The sequence below is a fragment of the Gossypium hirsutum genome, chromosome A10 (genome assembly GCF_007990345.1).
Source record: "Gossypium hirsutum isolate 1008001.06 chromosome A10, Gossypium_hirsutum_v2.1, whole genome shotgun sequence".
Lineage (NCBI taxonomy): Eukaryota > Viridiplantae > Streptophyta > Magnoliopsida > Malvales > Malvaceae > Gossypium > Gossypium hirsutum.
In genome coordinates, this window is record NC_053433.1 from 21,166,992 (window position 1) to 21,186,384 (window position 19,393).

Consider the following 19,393-nt stretch of genomic DNA (forward strand, 5'->3'; position numbering starts at 1 on the left):
CCACTTAAGCAGACGGAGCCCGGGTATAGAGCTTATGTTATGCAAAAATGCAAATGCACGGTGTGTAGGGAGAAATTTACAAACCTTTACGTTTTATTTAAAAACTAAACTAAAAAACTAAAACCATACAAACTTAGAGCTGAAAAACAACAAGACAAAAACAAGTTAGAAGAATATTTACAACATGATGCAAATACATGACTTTTCAAAAACAAAATTTAAGGATCACGACTAAATATTAATTCAAACAAGGAATTTTGAAAATTTTGACAACACGCGTTTAATTCTAGACTCGACTCTCAAAAGATGTCCCCAGCGGAGTCGCCAACTGTAGCGACGTAAAAATTTCGCTTTGGCCGCTAGTTGAGGCGATTATTTGAAAATTTGAAAATGGAATTTCGATTTTAAAAAGAAAAGAAGTCGCCGCCGATCTTTTTTTTTTAGGTGTGATCGGACACCTAATAAATCCTCTTTTTTAAAAAAAGAAAATTTATTTTTTAACAAAAATGAAGGTCGAATTTGGGTCTACGCGAAGATCCAGAGAGAAATAGGGTTCGGGAGTCGGTTACGCACGACGAAGGTATTAACACCCTCGCGACGCCCAAAATTGGTATCTTGTTAAACACGCGTTCTCTTAATTCTCAAAAATACAAGTTTAATTTAATATTTAATCGCGATCTGATTGAACTACGAGAATTTGAAATTTTGGTTTTTTAGAAGGATGTCTCGTTTTTAACACAAGCCAATGATATTCACCCAACATAGCAATGAAATCAGTGACTTGGTGTTGAAATCGGTATGTTGCCTTATTTATTAAAAATTAATTAAAAGCATAAAAAATAATATTATTCGCAACAGGAATTTGTAAATAATGCACACGATGATACAATTAATGAAAAAAATATTAAAATAAAATATTAGAATAAAAAAATAACAATAATATTAATATATAGACGAATAAGAACATAAATAATAATAATAATGACACGACAAGTCAAAGTAGAAAATAATAAAATATTATCAATAGTAACGATCATAGATTAATAAAATGATGACATGTTAACAAGGACAATAATAATTAATAATTAATAATGCTAAATTAGTTAATAATAAAACAATAAATAAATAAAGGAAGGCATATAATATAATAATATTAAAATAAAGTAATTAAAAAAATACTATATATAAATATATATACATATATAATAAAACATATACTAATATTAATAATAATAATACTAGAAATAATAATGAAATACAAAAAAAAACATAAAATAATAATAATATTAAAATAAATTAATTAAAAATAATACTATATGTAAAAATATATATATACCTATATAATAAAAACATACACTAATATTAATAATAATAATAATACTAGCAATAATAATGAAATACAAAAAAAGTAAATATAATAATAATGTTAAAATAAAGTAATTAAAAATAGTATTATATATTAATATATATATACGTATATAATAAGAATATACACTAATATTAATCATAATAATAATAATAGTAATAATATTGAAATACAAAAAGCAAATGTAATATAATAAAAATATTAAAATAAAGTAATTTAAAAAATAATACTATGTGTAAATATAAATACATATACGTATATAATAAAAAATATACACTAATATATAATAATAATAATTATAATTATAATAATAATAATAATAGTAATAATAATATAAAAAATAAAAATAATAGTGTTAGACAAATTGATGCGAAAAAGGACTAAATTGAAACTAATATGGAAGTTTGGGGGCAATTTGAAAATAAATAAAGAAGAGAAGGACCAATTTGGGCACGCGGATAACAAGGGAGGACCAAAACGAGCAATATCCCCTCATCCCAAAACGTACAGCACCAAGAAGGACTAAATTGAAGGTCAAAATAAATTACAGGGCAAAATTAAAAAAACGAAAAATACTTGATTGCAAAGTAATAAAAAAGCGAAAGGGCTAAAAGCGCAATTAGCCCTTCCGTTAAAAAACACGCAGATCCTAGGCGGGTTAGGTCGGGTCGATCCGGTCCAAGTCAAAACGACGTTGTTTTGGGATTTAAAGTCCCAAACCAAAACGACGTCATTTTAGTCCTCTATATAAAGCAAAGTTTTTTGTTAAAATTTCATTTTTTCTTTGTTTCAGAAAAAAAGGGGGGGGGGTTCTCTCATTCCTCTCTAGATGAACCCAGAATTTGGCGAAGGGATCGCCGTCGCGCCGCCGGAAAATTAAAAAGGTATATATATTTTTTTATTTTTTTATATTTTTATCTATATCTATATATATATGATGTTTTTTAGGAAGAAATATAAAGAAATATGTATATATATATGCGGAAAAATAAAGAGAAAGGTAAACAAAAATGGACCTTTGCACCACGAATCTATTCTTGATTGCTTGTTACTTTTTTTTAATTGAAATCTATTCTTTGTATTCTCTTTTTTATTTTGTTGGAGCGAAAAAAAAAACCCTTTACATGATTTTTGAATGGCTTTTTATAGCCATCATTTTACAAATTTTATTATTATTTCTTACTGTCTTTTCTTGCAGGTGCAAGTGGGCGGTGGTGATGCGACCGTGGCGGTGGAGCAGATGGTGGCAGAGGGCAGTTGTAGAGGGTGGTTGAGGCTTGTGGCTAGGGTTTCTGATTTCTGAATATAGGTTGTGGGCTAGTTGGGTTTGTGATTTGGGCTAGGGTTTGCATATTGGGCCTTAGAAATTGGGCTCATTTTATTTTATTTTTGGGGTGGGTTGATTTTGCTTAATTTTTTTGTTGTTTATTGGGCTTCGTTTTGGGTCTGATATTGGTTTGGGTTAAGTGGGTTTGTTATTTTATAGGCCAAAATTGGCCTACAACACTCACTTTTATTGTTGCTTTGAGTGTGTCAATATTGATTTGTTATTCTAGAACTTGCCTGATTATGCATGTCAAGACCACACCTTTGATTTGATATGTCGAGATGATAAAGGAACTTAGGTTTAACTCACTCATTCCATAAAAGCCTACCTTCATAATTAACCATTAGTGAACCCACTTTGATCCTAACAAGCCATTTATTGATTTACCCTTTCCCATAATCCATTTTTGTTAAAATCCTCTCAAATTGACCCCTATTTTTGTCAAGATTTGATTTGAATAAATTGCTTAACTATGTTTTATCTTTGATAGTTAGCTTATGTTGTTTGACTTATTTAAAAAAAACATACATTTTAGTTGTAATTTATTGTTTTTGAGCTTAAGTGTTTAATCCCATAATCTGAGAAGAAGCTCACTTGTTTTTAATTGATGATTAGTTATTTTTCTAGTTAGGTAATTTTTCAATTCAATATCGATTCTAACCTTCTCTTTCAGCTTGTGACCACACCCCCTAACTAAAGCCACGTTACAACCCTCTAAAGACCTTTTGATTAATGTATCATCTCAATATAAAGTGGTGGAGATTTGATTTTCATGCAAGCCTATGGTAATAACTTTTCATATTGACTAATGAGTGCTTCATTTATTGTCCTTAAAACACCTCGAGTGATTTTAGCGAATCTTTAGTGAGGATGTTAAACTTTGTGATATTTTGAATCAAAGGTAATCACTTAGATGAGGGGAGACACCTATGTTTTCGTGATAAAATGCTCAACTTGGAATGTTTGAAACTTTGATGTTCTTCTAGTTGAATTCTCAATGTATGATTACTTATGGTTTATTTTGATATATTATCGATAGGGGTTATAAGTTGAAAAGAATTTATTTTGATTGTGAGTTGAGGATTTTGCTTGAGGACAAGCAAATGTTTAAGTGTGGGGGTATTTGATAAACCGTAATTTATACATATTTTTATCCTATGCTTAGCACATTTATGGATGAATTCTCCTTAGATTTGGTGAATTCGATGCTCCTAATCCTTTAATTTCATGTTTTATACTTAGGTGAGCATAGGAGAGTAAAAAGAGCGAGAAAAGGGCAAAAAATGGAGAAAATGGACCAACATGGGAAATCAACATGGCCTGGACTTCCTCACACAGGTAAGCCGCATGACCGTGTCCATTTGGAAGAATCGAAGTACGATTTACACGGGTAGACCACACGCCCGTGCCTATGTAACAGCCTTGAACACGAATTGGAGAAATCGCACACGGGCGTGTCCCTGTCGAGCCCAAGTTTAGTTCTATTCAGAAAAGGCCACTCTTGAGGGCTTTTAGGCATTCTAAAGCCTATTTAAACACCTGATGAGGCACTTAGAATAGACACACGGAGGAGGAGGCAAGGAATTACTCAAGAAAAGCCGATTGATCCATCTCAGAAGCCAGATTCATCATCAAGACTGAAGATCTCCTTTCAATTTCCTTCAGGAGTTTTGGGTTTTCTTTATGTTTTGTTATCTTTATTCTTTTGAGATGTTTTCCTTCATAATTATGAACTAAACCCCCTAAATACCTAAGGGGAATGAAACCTAAGACAGATCTTGTTATTATTATCTGAATTGCCTGATAAATATTTGACTTGTTCTAAATTATGTGTTCTTAATTCTTATTTTAAATATTCCAGGATATTGATTCAAATTAATGCACTTATTCAGAGGATCCAAAGTCCCTGTCTAAGAGTAAATTTTTCGTAATTAAGCGGAGTTGATTGCACGCCTAGAGATAGGGTGACAAGATTTTTCCGGATTAGGGTGAAACCTAATAAGGGAGTCCATATATTGAGTTAATGCAACACTAGGGTGTTAATTAGAAAGAGAATTCAATTAATCAACTTAGGGTTAGACGTTATTAGTCCCGAGAGAGATAATAATATAACTTAGGGATTTTTACGGATCAAGTCAAATGAATAAATCGTCTGGTTCAGAGTCAAATAACAAGTGAAGTCTAGGTGGATTTTTCCTTGGGTATTGTCTTAATCAATCGAGTTTTCCCAAAAGCTTTTCCCCAATTTTCTCTCTGTGCACCCTTAGTTTAGTTAATTAGTTTATATAAACAAATCTCTTAATTTTTAGGCTAGATAATAAAAAGAAAGTAATTACTAGTACTCTTGGTTCCTTTGGGTTCGACAATCCGGTCTTGCTAAAGCTATACTACTGTTCGATAGGTACACTTGCCTTCATCGTGATAATAGTTAGTTTCAAGAACGATTAATTATAAATTTTTAAAACCTATCACGAATATCACGTATCACTATGATCCTTTTGAAAATCATATCAGACACACTGTTTTGCATGCAAGACATTGCCTTGTGTCTCTTGGTTCTTTTATTTGTGTGTTGCCTAATTTGAGCCACAGTGGGATTGGCTCTTAGAGGTGCTGGTTCAACATCCAACTTAGCTACTTCCCACAAGTCGAATGCCTGCAGGTAGGTTCTCATCTTTACTACCCAAATGTGGTAGTGGTGCAGCTGGAGAGAAACCCGATGAAGACATGATTTTGAGGAATGAAAAATGACAGGTCCACTAAGAAATGAGCTCTAGATACCAATTTTTAGAACTGATAACAAAGATCTTGAAGGCTCGATACTTGCTGTAGCAAACCAAAAATAGAATCAAGCTTGAAGAACAAAAAGAAAGCAAAAAATTAAGAGAGAATTAGATGAAGAATTCTGATGAATTTTCATTAACTTTGAAAGATGGCATAATGCCAATACATATACCAGACATAAGCTGGTCAAAAATAAGCAATTTGTCACCTAAACATTACCTACTACCACTAAGTAACTTTAAAACTTAAAAAACATGACTTGCACACTTTGTAAAGCTGATTTATCAGCTCAAACATTGAAAAATTACATCAAGTACGTTAACAACTTGGTTTTAATCTAACTAAATTACAAAATGTTAATTGAAGTAAGAAAACTAAACAAAACAATAGCATCATCTTCAGCTACAACATGCATGGCTTGGATAGCTCCTCTGCTTCTTGGCTGCATGTGTTGTATGGAAGCCAACTTCAACACCTTTAACAACGGTATCCCCAGGATCAAAGTGTTAGGCAAGGTCGATAACGAGAAGCCAGTTATGATAGACGGCTAACCGCCCCGAGATCAGAGTTGTCCAATGGCAATCAAAACAATGAAGGTGAATACTTTCTGAAGAAAGTCAGCAAGTATGAGTTTAATGTTCATCTTGTGAAGGTTGGTTTTTGAGATCACTTGGAAAAATAGTAGTGGGATTGAGAATTTAGCTATGAACTTGTTTATGCCTGCATATTGTTGTGGTGTAAAAAGCTTCTACCATTTCACGGAAATGTAAGCCAAAATCAAGGCGAAGTATAAAGGAACAGTGGCTGCAAAAACATGGTAGATATCTACTGGAGAAATCATGGTAAACTAGTTATTATTGAACGATTTTTTCTTTTAAAATGTACTGCTTTGATCGTATAACCTTAGTAAAGACTATCGCTATTCACATTCTCATTGAGTAAAATTACTTAATAATTAATTATTGGTATATTTATAATTCTTTTGGAGATTTAATGGGTAAAGTAAAAAGAGAAATAACCAAAGTGTAAATATTAAGACATAAATTTGTCATTATGTCATTTTATTATAATTCTTTAATTTTTCAATAATTCACTTTATTGAACAAGATAGGCACTATACATAAAGCCCTGACTTGATAGCTTACAGTGTATAAGGCTTGAGAAGTAAAAATGCTCAAGATGAAGCATAATAAAACACTATTTAACACGATATAAAAACTAGTACAAGTCACAACAAGAAACAAAACACATAACAACACAAAAACTCTACATGGACATGTTTGATCACTCTACACTGGCTTTACTATAATCTTTCATTCATGAAATATGTTAGGATCGTCCCGAATAAGCAACGAACAAGTAAAAATAGTAGAAGAAATTGAGAAGATGAACACACAAATTTAACGTGGAAACACCTTTCAAAAGAGGATAAAAAACCACGGGCAAAGATAATTTTACTATAATGGCAAAAGAATGAAGAGTACAAAAGATGGAGATAAAAACTAAACCCCAAAAAACCCGAAAAACAAAGAACCCTCAAACGTAAACACAAAATTCTCTGAATGTGTTATGAGTTCTAATCTAATGGGTGTCTCATAATTCTAAGATTGTAAAGGAGCCTATTTATAGGCTAAATTAGTAAGTCAAATAAACTATACTAATAAATGCTAAATATATTATACTAATAAATACTAAATCTTCTAGAAAGAAAATATATTTTTGTTTAACTTGACTTGCAAGCAATCTCTTAGAATTTGGGTCACATAATTCTAACAATCTCCACCTTGACACGAATTCTTTCAATGCCATCTTTGCCAAAACCCGCCACGGTCCTATCTTGAACTATGCAGGGAATTAACTGAGTCGAATCTATGCTTAGAAGCTGGAAGACTTCTAGCCTTCGACTTGTGCACTGCCAAATCAAAACTAACCCAGGTCTGATTTTCACGAATACAGTGCCCTAACTTTTCAAAACCTGCATCCAAAAGAGAACCTCTCTTCAACGAAACAGTCATACCTTTTTCCCTCCTATGACCAAGTTGCCTCCGCTTCAAATAAGTTGACTTTGACTCCGTAACGGACGAGGGACGTCTGATTTCACCGGTCACTGTAGAACCTTCCAGAATATAAAGACTGCCGGTTCTTTTACCTTTTAACAAAACGAGAGCTCCACGAGATACTTTAATGTCGCTCGACTCGATGTTGATTCTGCATCCTTTCAAGTCTAAAATACTCAAGGAGATAAGATTCTTTCGTAAATCAGGTACATACCTGACATCTGAGAGTGTCCTAATCGTCCCATCGTGTATCCTAATTTTAACAGTACCAATACCGATTATTTTACTAGATGAATCGTTTCCCATGTGCACAACTCCACCTTCAACTGAACTGTATGTGGAGAACCATTCTCTATTGGGACACATGTGGAAAGAACATCCTGAATCTAGGATCCACTCAGACGTAAGCTTGGAGTTATCGCTCGTTGACACTAACAAGAAATCATCACCGCCTTCATCGACCAAATTAGCACCAGCTACATCTTCCTCGTTACTCTCAGCAGCTCTTTTATTTCGCAGTTTATAACAATCTGCTTTGACGTGACCTAACTTTTTGCAATAGCGACACCTTTTGTCTCGTTTCTTTGATGCTACCAAAACGGAAGCTTGTCTATCTGCTGTGCTATTCAAATCAAACTCATTGTCGAGTTTGTCTCTACTCAACAAATGACCCTTCACATCTTCGAACGAGAGTTTGTCTCTGCCATAAATCAAGGTCTCCCTGAAAGACTTGTATGAAGAGGGTAAAGAGCACAATAATAGCATAGCTTGATCTTCATCGTCAATATGAACCTCAACGTTCTTTAAATCATTTAAAAGAGTAATGAATTGACTGATGTGATCTTTAAGAAGCTCACCTTCGTTCATGCGAAACGTAAATAGACGTTGTTTCAACACTAAACGGTTAGCCAGAGACTTAGTCGCATAAAGAGTTTCTAACCTTTTCCACAAGGCGAATGAGGTCTTCTCCATCAATACCTCCTGCAATACTGTATTCGCGAGGCACAACTGGATTGCAGACAAGGCCTTTTCATCAAGCTCTTCCCATTCTGTTTGATTTAGATTCTCAGGCTTTTTCCCTGTAACAACCTTTTTCAAGCCATTTTGAACTAGAATTGCCATCATCCGAACTTGCCACAGATTGAAATTTGTCTCACCATCGAACTTCTCAATTTCAAACCTTGTTGCTGCCATCTCTGACCGGGCTGATCTATGAAAGTTAACCTGGCTCTGATACCACTTGTTAGGATCATCCCGAATAAGCAACGAACAAGTAAAAATAGTAGAAGAAATTGAGAAGATGAACACACAAATTTAACGTGGAAAAACCCCTCAAAAGAGGATAAAAAACCACGGGCAAAGATAATTTTACTATAATGGCAAAAGAATGAAGAGTACAAAAGATGGAGATAAAAACTAAACCCCAAAAAACCCGAAAAACAAAGAACCCTCAAACGTAAACACAAAATTCTCTGAATGTGTTATGAGTTCTAATCTAATGGGTGTCTCATAATTCTAAGATTGTAAAGGAGCCTATTTATAGGCTAAATTAGTAAGTCAAATAAACTATACTAATGAATGCTAAATATATTATACTAATAAATACTAAATCTTCTAGAAAGAAAATATATTTTTGTTTAACTTGACTTGCAAGCAATCTCTTAGAATTTGGGTCACATAATTCTAACAAAATAAAATAAAATGAGAACATACATTACCAACTTTATACCTCTACATATCTATTTCTTTAAATATATCTTACAAATTTCATGGTCAAACCTAAAGATTGATGCATCAAGAAGCAACAATAATCCTTTTATTAATAAATTCATGAGCACCCCATCATAAATAAATTCATAAAATTAGGCTCATTTGCAAAATCTTCACTACACCATTTTCTTTCCATCCGCGATCAAACAATAAAAGTCTCTAATATCTCATTACATGGTTCTTCTACTCATCAATATCACACAATTCGTACACATTGTTCATCACCATTGCTCTCAAATAGGGTTTTTAAGCCTTGATATCTCATTCGATAGTTTTTCTATTTAGCAAACTCTTATCATGCATACACATAGACCATCACAATTTAGAATTTTTTTTACGTCTAGCTCTCTTTAATAATATCCCGTTGTGCTTAATAATATTTAAATTCATTGTAAATTTATTTTTAACCCAAATGATGATTAATTCCCTAACTCTATCATCTATTGGAAGCTAAAAATCCCTTCAACCCAAAATTTTGTATCTCTTTCACTTTTCACTATTAAGAAAAGATTGAGAGAAGAAAGAATTATCTTTATGAAGCATTCAACTTAATTTTCACTATTTAACCTCTCAATTTTTAATGTAAGAATCACGTGGTTTCAGAATCTACACTAAAACATTAGCTTTGAAAAACAAGTTATGCATAGATTCGCAAAATAACCACTTTATATATACCTTAATTCTATTATTGGTTTACAAGATTAATCGGTTCACTGATAATTAGATAATCATCATAATTTATCAATAATTTGATGAGTTTGGTGACCTTTCAAGCCTCCTTTGTGTTTTTTTTATAAAATTATTCTATGATTTTGAATATCAAAATTAGTAAAGGACTTATTTGTATATTTCTCACTTTTGTTAATCGACAACCACACCTTTTTCCTTTCCTCTGTCTGCTCTTTTCACTCAAATTTTGACAATTAATCTCAACCAAAGTGTATCCTCAATCTCTTCAAAGCTCTTCATTTTCCTTATTTTTAATTATGGACTGCTACTCTTTTCAATTATATTTTGGGTAACTCATCACCATTTGTTCCATTAGTTTCAAGCCCACTATATATATTTTCATCCTTTTACGGATTCAATCCTGACTTAATTGGTTGTGTTGATTCTAAAAAATTTAAACCTGCATTAATTAAAAATAACCATGAAGTATCCTAATCTAGTGTTGGTGTATTAAGGTCTCATTCATCTCAAATAATTGCTTCACTTACCACTGTTTCTTGACAACTACCTCCATATAGATCCTCAACATCTATTCCTTTATCGATTCATTCTTGATCAAGATTGATACTATGCTTCCTTTTTTTATTGTTATGTTCCACGTATAAAATCCCCAAAAATAGCTAATTAAGTTTGCCCCATTTTCTCTTTCATTATCTCCACCTATGACATGAATATATTCCTCTATCTTTCCTAACTTCTTTCTTTGATCAACAAATCCACTTGATTTAGTATCCAATAGCAATAGAGACATGAATATATTGTGCTTTGTATTTTGGAAGAATATCTAGTGCACTATCAGTGCATAAATCACATGCACTATAAGTTAATAATAACATAACAATTAGAGGTGCTCATAGGCTAGACCAAGTTTGGGATGGACCAATATAAGGTATCTAGATCAATTTTTCAAGCCCGAGCTCCATTCAAAAAATGGGCTTACTTTTTTTTCCCAAGCTTGACCCAATTTATGAAAGGTAAATCTAGGCTCGAGCCACCCTGCCCATATTTAATATTTTAGATTAATTTTTATTTAAAAATATTTTTTAAAAAAATATAATGCGATAAATACACTAAAAATGCTAAAATAAAGGTTTCTAACACATTAAAAATGTATTTATATTAAAAAAACATACTACAATAAATATAATAAATACTTTATTATATTAAATAATATTTTTAAAATTTTATATTTTGGGTTGGGTTATTTAGTTGAGTAAATTCTTTTTAGGTTTTAGATAATGAGTTTTATTGTTATTAGGCTAGTGATTTAATATAAATATATTTAATTATTATTTAACATATATAATTAATATACTTAATTTTCATAACATAATATATTCGGGCTAAACTCGGGCCAAAAAACTTATTCAAGGCTTGACCCATATATAAAATTAGGCCTTAAATTTTACTCAAGCCTATTTTTTTGACATCGTATTTTTGTCCAAATCCTCTCATTTTTTATAGGCCTTCAAGTTTTGGAAAGGTGATCCGGCTCATGAACAGGTTTAATGATAACTCATCATTAAATTAACAAAAAAATAGTGGAAGATTTATAAAAAAATACTAATAAATTTATTTAGACATAATTAATTATAAATAAATGCTAAAACCCTAAATCCTTGAACCCAAAATCTTAAATATAAGAGTTATTAATATTTATTTATAATAATTACTTAAATATAATCAAATAAAATAATTAGTATTTATTTATAAGTCCTCTATATCTTTTTAATTTAACGATGATATGTCATATTATTATTTGCACGAAAGATTCACATATTATACCATTAATAAATTTGGCAAAAAAATCAATCAATTAATAAATATGATAAAATAATAAAGTAGTACTAATTTTATAGTAATTGAGAAAATTCAAAATTCCTCTCTGTTTTCTCGGCGAAATATTTTGCATTCACTTGCATAACAGTAAACTTTAACTGTCACCGATGAGTTCACAATTTCTTTCACATTTTCCTTCAATCCAAGCATGCCAAATTGTCAGCCTAAATGGATCCTCTCATTAGCTTTTGGCTCCATTTTCCCCTTATTTTTACTCTGTTTTACAACCATAGCCTCTTTTAATGGCGTCCCATTACTTTTATTGTACCGTTTCTCCGCCATAGGCCGTTCCTCCTACCATTTCGTGGAGAACCAACTGAAACCCATCCCCGTCTCGACTCACATCACCATCTCCACTCCGCCTTCACCTCCCCGCTTCGCCTACCTCATTTCCGGCTCCGCAGGCAATGGTAAGATGCTGAGAAGGATGCTTTTAGCCATTTACCATCCCTTGAATCAATACATAGTTCATGTTGACCGGAAAGCTAGCCATGCAGAGAGGCTGACTATTGAGCAGTTTGTGACAGATTATAAAGTGTTTAAAGAAGTTGGGAACGTTAGGATGATTATGAAAGCTAATTTGGTTACTTATAGAGGATGTACAATGGTTGCTAATACGCTCCATGCTGCTGCAATCATGTTGAGAGAAGGTGGAAACTGGGATTGGTTTATTAATCTTAGTGCTTCTGATTATCCCCTTGTTACCCAAGATGGTGAGTTAGATCTTCAAAATATATGACTTTTTGTACTGTCTTTGTTTTTATCTATTTATTTTGACATTTGGGTTCTTTCAGATCTTTTACACATATTTTCATACGTACCAAGGGATTTGAATTTCATTGATCATACAAGCAAAATGGGGTGGAAAGCGTGAGAACTTGTTTTAAATCTTGTAACCTTTAATTTTCCTGATCTGGGTACTGTTTTATTGTTTGGGAACTTTGTGTGATTTGATGGGGTTTTAATGTTGAAATGGCAGGGGTCAAAGGGCTAAGCCAGTTATTATAGATCCAGCATTGCATAATTCGAAAAAAGCTGAAGTGTTTTGGATAACTCAGAGGAGAAGTATCCCTACCGCATTCAAACTCTTTACAGGTTAATATGCTGAAACCTTCTACTTTTCTTTTCAAAGTGTTGTTTTAGCTTATAATATATTTAGTTGTTGGAATTTTAATGGTGTTGTTATTTGCCAAATTTAGGAGTATGATCTATTCAGTCTTTTTTGTGTTCAAAAGTATTTCGGCCCTCTTTGTATCCTAATCTCAAACTGTAATTTAGTTTCCATACAGCTAAGTGTTTTAATCTTTTCACATTTATGGTTATTAAAAAGTTTATTCAATATTTACAATTTAAAATAATTAAACATAAAATAAAAATAATTTATATAAATTTAAATTTAAAATTAAAATGATGAATAAAAGTTTTATAAATAATTATTAATTGTAATTAATTTATTACTTACTCATATACTAAAATATAATAAAAAAATAATACTACTATTGAACATGAGAGAAATGAAATTGATAGCTACTTTAGTTGAAAATCATACGGGTGAGCAAAATTCAATTCGACTTGAAAAAATCGAAAAAAACTTGAATTTTGAGTTAAACTAATGGAGTTATTCGAGTTATTCGAGTCAACTCGAATTTTTTTCGAATTTCGAGTTTGAATCAAGTTGAGTTTTTGAATTCGAATAACTTGAATAATTCGAATATCAAACTATAATATTTTACATTTTTACCCCAAACTCTCAAACCTTTTTACTTTTCTCTCAAAACTTTTGCTCATTTCCACTTTCCCTCCAAAACTTTTACTCTCCTCCCCTCCTATCCCAACCCCCCAATTTACCCAAAATTCATTTCCTACCAAAATTTTACTCTCCCATTTACTTTTTCCCAAAATTTTACTCTCTCCCACTTTCACCCTAAAACTTTTACTCCCTCCTATTTTTCCCCTAAAACTTTTAATCCCTTCCAATCACACCTCTCATATACCCCAAACCCATTCCCTCCCCCCCCCAAAAAAAAATTTTTTTTTTTAAATATTTTCCCTCCAAAACTTCCCTCAAACTTTTATTCCCCAAAACTTTTTATTTTCCTCCTAAACTTTTACTTCTCACCCTTTACTCTCAAATAAAAAATTAAAATTATCCAAAAAATATCACTAAACATAAATAGTAATAATTTTATTTATATATACTATTTATATTATTAAATTAAATTTCACAATTTATATTATTTATATTATTGAATTGTTTAATCATATTGAATATTTATATTAAAATTGATTTATTAATTATGCCATAAAATATTTGTGCTAAAATTTTATATTGGTATCAATTTCACATTTTATATTTAAAATAGCTTTTATTAAAAAATCATATTTTTACATTTAACATATTTTTTAATTACAAAATACATAGTGACAAGAATCTGAAGATAATTGAAACAACTAAGCAAGCAAAGAAGCTAACCCGTATATAAAAGATTAATAAATAAATTATAAGGTGATGAAAGTTAATAAAAAATTTGATTAAGGTGGACAAATTTTATTATGATAGGTGACAGTGGTTACAAGGACCCAACATTATTTTTAAAATTTAACTCAAACAAATATATTCGATTCGATTCGAATCGAATTCCATCTCACTCGACTCGATTCGAGAAAATTTCAAATCAAATTAGGATGATAAAATATGATTCGTCAACTCGATTAACTCGAAATTTTTTCATTCGATTCGATCAAACGCTCACCCTTAGAAAATCGTCTAAAAGCATATTGTACTTATCTATATAACTTTATATAAAAGAAAAGTCCAGTTGACATGTGGCAAATCATCATACTCAAATTTTTTTTTTTACATTTGACTTAATTCATAATTTGGTATCTAAGTTTGATACCTTTTTTAATACGGTACTTGTGTTTATTTTTTAGTCTAATGTGGTATATGTATTTAATAAAAGCTATACATTTTAGTATTTAAATGTAACAGTGTTAATTTTTTAGTACTTAATTTAGGTTTTATAGTTGATTTAATAAAAATTCATAACTAACTAATAATTTTAGCAATTATTTTTCATCAAATTTACCTTAAAATCAAATTAAATCACATCCATTGGATTGTATTTAATAAATTAAATACAAACTTAAATAGGTTTACAATTAACACTAAATATATTATATTAACAAAGTCTTGGAAAATTTAAACTTAATAATATTAGCAATTATAACTTTCATCAAATCAACCTTAAAAATCCAAATTAAATATTAAAAAATTAACATCGTTATCTTTCGGTACCAAAATAAATAATTTTTGTCAAATACAAATACTAGATTGGACCAAAAAAATAACTCATGTAACACATTAGAAAAAAAGTGTCTAATTTGGTACCAAGATATACTAAGCCTTTACATTTTGTAAGAATGATTAAATTTTAGTTTTGGTCCCTCTAATATGTCTAAATTTGAGATTTATAGCATATTTTGGTCTTTATATTTTTATATTGTTATTAATTTGTTTAAATGATTAATATCTTTAAATTTCTTATTAAATGAAAATCAATTCTTAAATCCAGACAATAGAAGGGCTAAATTTTTTAAGTAAAAGTAGATAGACTAAATTTCAAATGTACAAAGTATATAAAAACTTATAGTATATTCTTTACTTTATAGTTTGTACCAAACAAATAATCAATCTAGTGCAAGACGTAAGTAGACTAGTACAATTTGAAAATATGAACCCATAGATAGAATTAAGCTTTGCTTGGTATCGAGGAAAGAAAATTGAAAAGATAAAAAATTAAAGGGATAAAAAAATATAAAGATGAAAAATATAATTTTTCTTTCCATTCATTGCTCGGTAAAGTTGAAAAATAAAAATAAAACATTTGAAAATTGCATAATTTTAATCTAACATAAACATATCTTCCATTTTCTCTACTGTTATCATTCAAATTTGAAAAGACTACTTTTTATGTATTAGGGTGAAAAATGATCATTTTTTTGTCATTTTTTTTCTCTTACTTTACTTCATTACTAAGCACCCTGAAAAATTTATTTCCTTTCCACTTTTTCCTCATATCCTTCAACTTTTCTACCCAATCAAACACATCCTAATCAACAAAATAAATTATTCCAATAAAGAATATATGCTTTGTTAGACTTCAATTCATATATTTCATCCATTTTGAGAATTCCATTGTCAGCATTTAGACGTGCCTACATAAATTTGTTTATACTTTTTGTATAGTGGAGTTGAGGTTGATTCTTTCACGAGCAAACCGATGATAAGATTAAAAGACTGTAGGAATTCAATTGCTATGCTCTTGGTCTTGATTTCAGATTATAGTTGGGTGGAAAAGTGGAGGGGTGGGAAGAGAGGGTGTAAAAGTTGAAAGAAAATAAATTTTAAGTATCAAAAGAAAATAAATTTCGAGTGTGCTTGGTAGGGAAAAAAGTAAGAGGAAAAAAATAAGCGGGATGATCATTTTCGATCCTAATATCTAAAAACCAATCCTCTCAAATTGAAATGATAGAGGAGAGAAAATGAGAGAGAAGCGTATGTTAGTTCAAAATTATACATTTTTAACTTTTTTTTCTTTTCATTTTTCAATTTTTCCTATTAAGCACACCTATGGAAAGAAAAATTATATTTTTTTATCTTTCCAAATTTCTTTCCACTCTACCAAACAAAATATTAGGGTGTGATTGGTTGACTGAAAAGTGGAATGATAGAAGTAAGAAGTGGAAAAGTGGAAGGAAAATAAAATTTAAGTGTGCTTGGTAATGAAGAAAAACAAGAAGAAAGAAAATAGGAGAGATAATCATTCTTCATTATAATGCATAAATATCACTAATTCCGAATTGGAATGATAATAGGAGATAAAATAAGAGAAGAGTGTATTTTAGTTTAAAATTATGCATTTTTCACTAGTTCCATTTTCTTTGCTCTCATTTTCAACTCTATCAAGTCATGAATGGAAAGGAAAAAATATATTTTTCACCCCTCCAAATTTCTTTTCATTTTACCAAGCAGAAAATATAATATTTCTTTCCATTCGTATACTTGATAGGAAAAATGGAAAAATTAAAAGAAAAAAATATTTTTTTTTCATTATTTATTTGGTAGAGTTGAAAAATGAACTAAAACATTTAACAATGTATAATTTTGAACTAATATGCATCTCTCTCATTTTCTTTCCCCTCATTTTTCCAATTGGGAAGAATTAATTTTTATGTATTAGGATGAAAAATAATTATCTCTTCTATTTTCTTTCTTCTTACATTTATTTCCTATCAAGCATATCTAAAATTCATTTTCTTTCAATTTTTCCACTCCTTCCATCCCTTCACTTTTCTTTCAACTTTATTTGGTAGAGTAGACACAAAATTGGAAGAATGAGAAAATTGAAGGGGTAAAAAATTAAAAGGATGAAAAGTAGAAATATGAAAAAAAAATTCAATCTATTGCTTAGTAAAATTAAAAAATTAAATAAGATAAAATAAAACATTTGAAAATTACATATTTTTTAACTAATATTTTATCTCTCTCATTACATTAAAATAAAAATTATCATCTTTCTTCTTTTCTTTCCCATCACTTTTCTTCTCCATCAAATATACACAAAATTTATTTATTTTCACTCTCCACCAATTTCTCCACTTTTACACCCAAACAAGCATTCCTTTTGTAGAGAAGGCATGTCTAAATTGGTTCACCTGTTTAAGTGACGTGTAGCGTATCAGACGAGCAGTATGTATACAGCTCGGAAAGAAAGCTTTGCTGCTGTTTCCAAGGGATAGTTGGTGAGAAACATTCTAGAAAATTGGTGCAATAGGCAAAAATTATTTATGCTATGCTTCCATGTTCTCGTTCTTTCACCTGGTTAGCAGCCCACTCTCTCATTTCCCCTTAAAACATCAAAATTGGAGGATTTTTAGTGTATTTAAATTTTGCTGAATATTTCGGAAGTCTTGGTCGAAGCTTGGATGTCCTAAAAAGATTGTTCTATATGTTTACACTTTAATCTCATTTTCTTGTACCCAATTTCTCAAGAAGTTAAAAAGTAGCCAGTTGAATAATCTTACGTTTGTCATTTCATTGAATTTTGATGAATGTTTATAACAGTGAATACTCATCATGTTAATGATGATTGTACATAACGTAATCTTATATCGTCAAGCTGTAAGTAGGTTCGGCATGGATGGCACTTTCTCGCCCTTTTGTGGACTACTGCATTTGGGGATGGGACAACCTCCCTCGAAAAGTCCTCATGTACTATACCAACTTTCTATCATCTCCAGAAGGTTACTTCCACACTGTCATTTGTAATGCAAAAGCTTTCAGTAACACTACAGTAAACAATGATCTCCATTTTATATTATGGGATAACCCACCTAAGCAGCATCCTCGTCGCCTCACGCTTTCTCACATGCAACGGATGCTCAACAGCAATGCCCCTTTTGCCAGGAAATTCCATCAGAATAGCCGAGTGCTGGACAAAATCGACACTGACCTCTTATCTCGGGGCGAAGAAATGTTTACTCCTGGTGGTTGGTGTGTAGGAAGTGGGGAAAACGGGACTGATCCGTGTTCAGTTGTTGGTACTCCAACAGTCCTCAGACCTGGCCCCGGCGCCAAAAGGTTGCAAACTTTGATCAATTCTCTTCTATCCAATGACAATTTTCGACTGCGACAATGTAAATAATACTCGAGGAAAGCTGCTATGGGATGGGAGGCACTCTTCTTGCTAACTGGGATTTAATATCAGATGATGCAGTCCATCAGCATCCAGTGTTGCTTCCGATTCAAGTTGGAAAGAAGAGTGAATTGATCAAAGTTTGAATACTAGTAAAAAGAAATATCTATATTCAAAGTGTATCGGGGAGAAAGATTTATTTTTACTAGAATGAAGACCCAGGGGACTCATAACCATAAAATATATTGAAGTTTCAAAGCGAAATGTTTCATATAGCAATGATATTAGACAAAGGCTATTGCTTGGACGACAAATAATAAAACCAAAAAGTAAAATGGTTGGGAAAGCAAGTGTTGGGTCATCAAATGGGTTGCCTTGTCATTTGCATTTGTTTCAGGCTGCCATGATTCCATCAATTCTCCCATGCAGTGAAGTGAAGGAATTGACGACCGGAACTGAACTGCTTTTTAAGGTTTTTTTAGTGTTTCTGTTTTTTTTACAACCAAAAATCCTGAGGAGGTAAAAGAAAATAGAGGAGCAAATATATCAAAGATGTACGGAAGAAAAATTTAAAGCCTCACCAATATTGCGCCAAATTTACAGGCTTCTCACTTCGGTTTTTCCAGCTGAATCTGGGGTACCTAAAATTTCCACAGCATATTAAATAATAAATTAGACAGGAGTAACTACCTCCTTCAACAGCTATAGTTTTTATATATAGGTATAGGTTATGAAAGGTTATATATTATTTGAATTATAAAATAAATAATTATTAAAAATTACAAAATAGTATTAATAAAATAGCACTAGGACGCATAAATTT

The 19,393-nt window shown here is 31.1% G+C and overlaps 1 protein-coding gene and 1 pseudogene across 2 annotated transcripts; one reads left to right on the plus strand and one right to left on the minus strand.

The window, feature by feature from the left end:
- Positions 1–6,318, minus strand: part of LOC107897581 (probable auxin efflux carrier component 1c) — a 36,775-nt pseudogene extending 30,457 nt beyond the window's left edge.
- A 5,659-nt stretch (positions 6,319–11,977) lies between these two features.
- Positions 11,978–19,178, plus strand: LOC107896136 (beta-glucuronosyltransferase GlcAT14B). Of its 2 annotated transcripts, XM_041078962.1 has the most exons (5): positions 11,978–12,282; positions 12,400–12,585; positions 12,667–12,742; positions 12,852–12,967; positions 18,065–19,178. In XM_041078962.1, exons 1-5 carry the CDS (start codon positions 12,021–12,023, stop codon positions 18,577–18,579), a joined length of 1,155 nt encoding a protein of 384 aa, XP_040934896.1. In that variant the 5' UTR covers positions 11,978–12,020; the 3' UTR covers positions 18,580–19,178. The 2 variants fall into 2 exon arrangements, with proteins under 2 accessions (XP_040934896.1, XP_016676753.2); XM_016821264.2 differs by having other exon boundaries at positions 11,978–12,585.
- The last annotated feature ends 215 nt before the right edge of the window (positions 19,179–19,393 follow it).